Below are 7370 nucleotides of genomic sequence, written 5' to 3' on the forward strand. Positions count from 1 at the left end.
GCTTCTACAGGCTTCTCGGCATGTAGACGACGGCGGCGGCTAGGCTTTTTAGTTTTTTTTTTAAGTTAGGTGTAGTTCTTGCATGTTTTTATGTTTTTGTATAAATTTCAGTGAAGTATGGCCGAGTTCCTGCAAAAATCCCCGAATTTACAAAATTTTGAAACGAACTTCGCCGAACCCGCGGCGACCATGGGATGATGACTGGGAGCGAATCGAACCCCATGGGTCAATCTTGCGTCGGTTCGCCCCCAGGCCGCTCTTTTTCGGTGCCTTGGGGCGCCGAACGGCTGGAGATGCTCTAACTGCTCGACAGCAACAAAAATTACGGTGTACCACCATACAATCCACCGGAGCATAGCATGTGTATTCTTCTGTCTGAAAAAAGCATAGCATGTGTGTACATTTTTCTCAAGGTACATGTCATGTGTGTACTAAATAATTTCTGAAATATGAACAGAATGGCGAAACACATCAACGACAGGCCGGAAGCTCGCAATCTTCCATGCACCATCGGTCTCTCTCAATGAGCATTCCCGCATCGATCGGTCCTCGTCGATCCCATCAATCAATGGATCGATCAATCAATGTATGCACTTGCCTCCCTCGAACCTCCACCCGATCTTGCCGGCCCGGCGCTCCCACTCCGGGCGCGACACGTAGCGCCTCCAGTCCTCCACGACGCGCCGGAGGTCGTGCAGCTTGTTCTCCAGGCCGATGCAGCAGGTCATGTGCACGGTGGCGATGCGGTTCAGGTCGCGCCCGAGCTGGCAGAAGCCGCTGACGTGCTTGCTGTCGACGAACCTGATCCGGACGCCGATGGGCGGCGCCGCCAGCTCCCGCTTGATCTCGTTGAAGACGAACTGGTCGTGGTTCTCCGGGAAGCGCGCCCTGGCGGCGTGCCAGTACGCCATGGCGCGCGCGTTGCGGGCCGTGGCCTTGAAGTAGATGAAACCCGTGTTTGGGTAGTTGCCCAGGTCGTCCGGGTCGCCGAAGTAGAAGTCGCTCGACGTCGTGATGTCCGCCGCCGCCGTGATGTGCACCCGCGGGTCCCGGAACCACGCCACGTCCACGTCCTGCACCCACGCACGTCGTCAACGCCTCGGTCGAGAGTTGTCGGCACGATTATTATTTCTAACGGAGATCGAGAGAGCACGTCGATCGATGTCCCGAAAGAAACAAATGAAAACAAAAAACAACAATGGCAATGGCGACGACGTGCCGTGAAGAGGAGGTTGTAGCCGAGGAGGAGGACGCGGTGCTGGAGCCGGAGCTTGCTCCAGACGAGGTCGAGGTAGTCCTTGGTCATGTAGGTCTTGGCGCCGGAGAGGTCGAGGCCGTGGACGTCCGGGAGCAGCAGGTGGCAGTGCGGGTGCACGGCGCGGCACCGGCGGAGCGCGCCCTCGTCCATGGCCACCACCACGATGTGCTTCACCAGGTGCGAGATGTTGAGCCCCACGCGGAAGCTCTCGAGGAAGGAGTCCAGCAGCGACCCCTCCGCCGCCCACGCCTCGTTCACCGACGTCATGATCACCGTCCGGTCCTCCATGGCCGCCCGCCGCAGCATCCGCGCGAACGCGTCGTCGCCGCCTGTCTGCGCAAAGGAAACCGTTAAGCAGATTAGATAGCAGATGGCCGAAGAGCAAATATGAGTAGATCGTACCGCATTGGTAGCGGTAGGAGAAGAAGCCTTCGTCGCCGGTGCAGAAGCCGACCGAGCCACCGCCTGGCTTCCCTGAGGAGTGAACTCCGTCGTCGTCGTGGGCCACGCGGGGCCTGCGGTGGCGGTGTAGAAGAAGACGAGCAGCGCAGTCGCTGAGGCCGCCCCTGAGAGGAAGATGGCCGCCGGCGAGGGCTGGGTGGTCTTGGAGATCGCCATGCCGGAGCAGCTGGATCAACGCGGAGGCATGCAGGGGAAAGGAGCAAGGGCTCGATCGGGGCAGCTTCCTATAGGCTATAGCTCTACCAGCAGCAAGCCTGACTTTCCTCGGACGCTGATAGGCCGTGCCAGTTCGTGACCTCTCCACTCTCACTGTACTACTACTACCATTTCTTGGCCCATTATTTATTGGACTATCATTCTACTAATATGCATGTTATGCATCACGGGTGGCTGGTTGACGGGGTGGTTAACTAACGCGCCATGGACTAATCAAACGCGAGGTCGTAGCCAGGTTCGATGCCATCCACATGGTTGCCCGTAATCAAACCGACAGATGAAACCAGCAGGGCGCATGGTCATGGGCAAGTCTCAGAACTTCCGCAGCCGAGCTTAATTACGAACGCGACAGATGACTGCACACAGCGATTTTTATTACGAGTTCGCCATGCCTCCATCGCTGCCACAGTGCACACGGCCAGAGGTGGAGGAGAAGCTTCCGCAAGCAAACGAGCAGCCGGTCGACACCGGCGCGCCAACTAAATGCCGAGATCTCGACGTGCGCGGTGCAACGGCATGGTTGTGGGCCGGGGAGGCATTCACGGGAACAAATCATGGCGAACTCCGGCCGTCCGTCACCAGCGTGTAGCAGCGCCTACCTACTAGTGTTAGCGTCACCAGTATCGCCGCCCGTACTGGCATGCTGTTGGCTTCTGCCAGAGCGACGCGTGCACGTGTTGGTCGTCGTATCATGTGCACGGCGCACCGACGAGACGACGCAGCCGGGGAAACAGAGCCCTGCCTGCCGCCTCCATATGAAGCAGTGCAGCGGCACATGGCGCAATTCTTTGACATGTTTTTTTTTTTGCGGGGAATTCTTTGACATGTTAGCGACACCGTACCAGTGGACGGTGGTGTTAGAACAAGGCAGTCACATCTGTGATTGTGATAGTACTTACTGTTAGGTGGTTAAACTGACTTTGCTCTGACCTCTGAGAACTACTCCAAACCATTCAGGGAAGGAAAGTTCAGGGACAGGCTCATAGGACTGAACTCTGCCGAACTTGTCATCTTTTTCCGTTGCGCGTCCGTCGGACCGAAGAAGAAAGCTGCGGCTCGACCGAGAGACAGCTTGCCTGACAGTTGCTTCTGTAGCCCGAGTCGTGGCGTTTTCCCCTTCTGCGAATAGTCGCCAGTCGCGACAGAATGTTGATGGCCTCCGGAAACGAAACTACTTCAGAGACGAGATATGCTGGAACGATCTTTGCACCATGCCTAATCCAACAGCTTTGTGCACTTTGGTCTGACGCATGGACGGAAGTGTATCATGCGTGAAGTGTCGTCCGTGTAGCAATCTTCGGAACACTGCACTGTTCCTGCTGTCTACATTTCGAGAGAGAAAAACTGCTTCTGCTGTGCACGTCACCTAAGAGCAACTCCAATGGGCCGGCCCAAACGGACGATGCATTTGTCCGCTTTATGTCCGTTTGGGTCGGCCGCGCCCGACGTCCGCTCTGTTTTGTATTTGAGTCGGCAATGCGCCTAACGCACCGATCCATTTTCATGTCCGCACTCAAATTTTTAAAAAGACCCGTGGTCATAGATCATGCCAGCGGCCATGTCTCATGTCAGCACCATGCCAGCGCTGGCATACATTGCCGGCTTTAAAAAATGTACCAAACTGTTCATGCTGGCTCACTCGACAGCGGCCGGCACACATGTCAGCACACAAAAAAGGGTGGGACTTGAGTTCGACCACGCCATCACGGACCCGTGGTCATGCCAGCGCACAAGCCGGCATACAAAAAAGAAGGCGCTCGTGGCCACGAGATCACTCATCGGTGAACTTGAGCATGTCGGCCTGCATTTTCTCGAACCATGGCCTCTTCCTTGGCGGCACGGTGTTGAGATCCACCTTCATGATCTCCACCCCAGTCATCATGCTTGCGAGAGCCACTTCTTTGGCCTTGGTCTTGGCGTTGGCGGCCTCGATCTCGAGCATCTTCGCTTGCTTCTCCGCTTCCAACTCAAGCATCTTGGCTTGCTTCTCCGCATCCATCTCTAGCCTCCTCCCTTGGATCTCCATGAAGGCGTTCATTACTCCTCTTTGAAACGCCAGCGCTCCTCCTCTCTTGAGTCCTTCTTGTTCATCATGCCCTCCACGCTTGTGATCAAGGCGTTCGATGCCGCATCCCACTTGTCCTCCTTCTTGGAGTTGGTCTTCCCCTGCGGCCGACCCGGCTCGCCGTCCCCAGCCTCCTCCACGGCTTTTTTTCCCCGCGCGACTTGAGGGCGGCATATTGCGCCTTGAACTTCTCCTTATTTTTGATGACCATATAGAAATGGGAGAGGTTGAAGCACTTGCCATTGTGTTGGACTTTGAATGCCTCCAAAGCTTGAAATGCCTACAAATGTTTTCATGCAAGCATGTTGGCACAAATGGGATGCAAATGAACACACAAGCATGGACTTGATGACACAAAAGAGGGCTGCTTGGTATCATACCATGTCTTGCATGCCGATGCCGCTCACGGGGCGGGCCTTGACGCTCTCAAGAGTGGCACAAAACTTATTGTACTCTTGTTGGATCACTCTCCATCGCTTTGAAATGGACACCCACCCATGCGTGCTCGCGGTTTGGTAAGGAGGAAACTTCTTGTGCTCATGAAACTCCCGGTGGACACGAATCCAAAAAGTTGAATGCTTTTGTTCGGTGCCAATCTTGGGGTCTTGTCCAATGTCCCTCCAACACTCGCAAAGAAGTTTGTCCTTGGCCGCCGTGTATGCCTTCGTGCGCTTGTTCTTGCGCTTCGGCTTTGGCCCAGCGGCTTGGTTGGTGAGCTCGTCCTCAAACAAAGGCTCCACTTCGATGTCGCGCTCGTCTTCTTCCTCTTGCCCGTAGTCATCCGGAAACTCGTGGTCAAGTGGAAAGCCGTCCAGGTCCATGCTGACCTGATCACGCATGAAGGCCGACTGATCATAGCCAGCGCCCGGCGTGAACACCCCGCGGCCGTCTTGGCTTTGTGTCTTGTCGGGGTCATAGCCAGCGGCCGGCGCACCGCCCTCGAAGATGAGGTTCTGCATGTAGTCCTAGTCGTCGGCGGCCGACATTTCGTCGAACAGGTTGCGGGCGTCAAGTAGCACGTCGGCCGGCATCTGCCGCGCGCATTTCCTCGCGCCTCCGGATGATGAGCCACCGTCTACCGGTGTGGCATTGAGGTTGATGGGCGCGGGCGTGGAAGGTGCCACCACGCTCACGTCGGGCGAGCACTCCCCAGAGAGGCGTGAGGCCTGCGGATACACATGGAAGCCGGGTATCGGGGTGCATGTCGACGCGCGGGGCGAGTCGGGCAGCACCATCCGAGGGAACGCGGACGAACCGGTGCTGGCCGCGGCGGCCACGGCGGCGTTGACGAGGCCGTGCTGGCTAGGGTTTAACCCTAGCATGTAGAGTGCCTCCCTCATTGCCGCCGTGATGCGGGCGTTGGTGACCTCGTGCTGCGCGGCGGCGACGGCAGCTGCGACGACTTCACCCCTCGCGTCCGCAGCGTGCCTTCGGCTCTTCCTCTTGGCCGACTCTGCCGCCCGCAGTTCGGGCGTCAGCGCCTTCTATGGCTTGGCCGCGGCGGCGGTTTTGCGTGGGGCACGGGGCTTGCCTTTGCCGGAGGGGGCGGTCATCATGCCGGATGAGGCGAGGGAGGCGAAGCCAACGGCGGCGTCGAGGTCGAGGTTGTCGTCCATGGCAGGTGCAGGGTGGGAGCGCGCGCGGGCGGGAGGGTTTTAGGGAAAATGGGGAGAAATGGTGCTTGCTGCCACCGACCAGCGGGCCCAGGGAGAGGAGTAGGCACACGCGCGCGTCCGTCGCTTGTCCGCACCGACGCAAATCCGGCTCAAAATTGGGCCGGGAATGGGTTGCCCGCGGACGAAAAACGGACGCGCGCCCGTTTGGGTCGGCGCGTTGGGCCGCCTTACGGCGACGGACGAAATGGGTCGCCCTGTTGGAGTTGCTCTAAGTACTGTAAGCAACAACGCAAGTTAAACACTCGAGAGTAGGGCGTTTCGGTGCCAGACTCATCTGCACCCGGTTAGAGAAAATCGGAAAAAATTCAAAAAACTCCAAAAGAAAAATTGTGCGGTAGACAATTTGATGCGTGAGGCCCGTTCCAAATTTCAAGTCAGTTCGACATCTGAGCAGCTCTCGGCAAAAAATACAAACCAGACCAAAATAGTACTTCATGCATCAAAATGTTTATTTTGTCTATTTTGCTGAGAGCTCCTCAGATGTCCAAATGATTTGAAAATTGGAGAGGGCCTCACGCATCAAATTGTCTACCGCAAAAAATAGAATTTTTTGAAATTTTCTAGTATTTGTTTTAATTTTTTTTGCCAGCGCGGGTGAAGATGAGCTCGGGTGCAGAGATGGATTTTCGCTTGAGAAATTCCAAGTATCTTTATTTTTTCAATTCGCCAAAAAAGAGCTATGCTCCTTTATTCTTACATCGATCTTGTTGTTTCTCAAAGCCAAAGGCCATATATTTAGTAGCATAACCCCTTTCAAAACACCCTTACAGGAAATTAAAAAATCCATCCAAATCATTGGGGTGTCGAAGTATTTTCTTCTTCTTCTTCTTCTTCTTCCTCTTCTTCTTCTTCTTGTATTATATCCACCCGTGACAAGCTGTGAGCAATTTATTTTTTGCAGCCTTTGGGCCTCTGTCTCACTGCAGCGGACTTATTTAAACCCAGAAGCCTGTAGAAGTAGCAGACGGGAAGTTGTCGTCATCCCGGAGGAGAAAACGTGGAAGAGGGCTTGTTGAACGACCCAGTTTTGGTCGGACGGAGTCGGGGGGTGGGGGGATTCCCACACGCTCCCTGACGAGCCAAGTTTGGCCAACATAAGTTTTTCAAAAAAAACTTGCTGGAAATAATGGCATGCCTAAAGAAAGAAATTTGGGGACACGCCATCTTCCACATGGGTGGAAGCAGTGCCCTTCTACATTCCAACTAGGCAGTCCTCTGCTTGGGTGCGCTGGTGGTGCTAGTCGGTTGATGCGGTGACTAGATGGTGGTCATCGACGTGCCAGAGTTGTCTTGGAGATTTGGTTGCAACGCCACCATATATGAGGATGCCTGACGGTGTAATACACTAGGGATGGCTTCTCGAATGGGAGCCCGACAGCAGGCGTGCCATGGGGCTCAAGAGGCCCACCAGGGAGCTAGCGACAGGAAGGAGCTTGGAGGATCGAATGTGTATCCAGAGACCATCTTGGTCCCAAGTCAATATGTCGGCGGCCAAATTGGATCTACTCCCATTGTAAAACCCTAGCCCCACCATCAATACAAGGTGAGGGCTAAGAGCTCTCATTCCCATCTACACCCGTATAAAACTATATTATCAAGCAATCACATCTCCCTATCGTACTCCCTCTCATGAGGCATCCCACCATGAATACAAAACATAAAACATGACGTAGGATATTGCTCCTTCCCGAAT

At 55.2% G+C, this 7370-nt stretch overlaps 1 protein-coding gene across 2 annotated transcripts; it reads right to left on the reverse strand.

The window, feature by feature from the left end:
- Positions 1–351: 351 nt before the first annotated feature.
- On the reverse strand, positions 352–2008 carry LOC119281992 (uncharacterized protein At4g15970-like). 2 transcript variants are annotated; one of them, XM_037562372.1, is made up of 3 exons: positions 1661–2008; positions 1220–1591; positions 352–1073 (listed from the first exon to the last, which is right to left on the reverse strand). In XM_037562372.1, exons 1-3 carry the CDS (start codon positions 1874–1876, stop codon positions 582–584), a joined length of 1080 nt encoding a protein of 359 aa, XP_037418269.1. In that variant the 5' UTR covers positions 1877–2008; the 3' UTR covers positions 352–581. The 2 variants fall into 2 exon arrangements, with proteins under 2 accessions (XP_037418269.1, XP_037418268.1); XM_037562371.1 differs by having other exon boundaries at positions 1220–2008.
- Between the last annotated feature and the right edge of the window lie 5362 nt (positions 2009–7370).

The sequence above is a fragment of the Triticum dicoccoides genome, chromosome 3B (assembly GCF_002162155.2).
Source record: "Triticum dicoccoides isolate Atlit2015 ecotype Zavitan chromosome 3B, WEW_v2.0, whole genome shotgun sequence".
NCBI classification, from domain to species: domain Eukaryota; kingdom Viridiplantae; phylum Streptophyta; class Magnoliopsida; order Poales; family Poaceae; genus Triticum; species Triticum dicoccoides.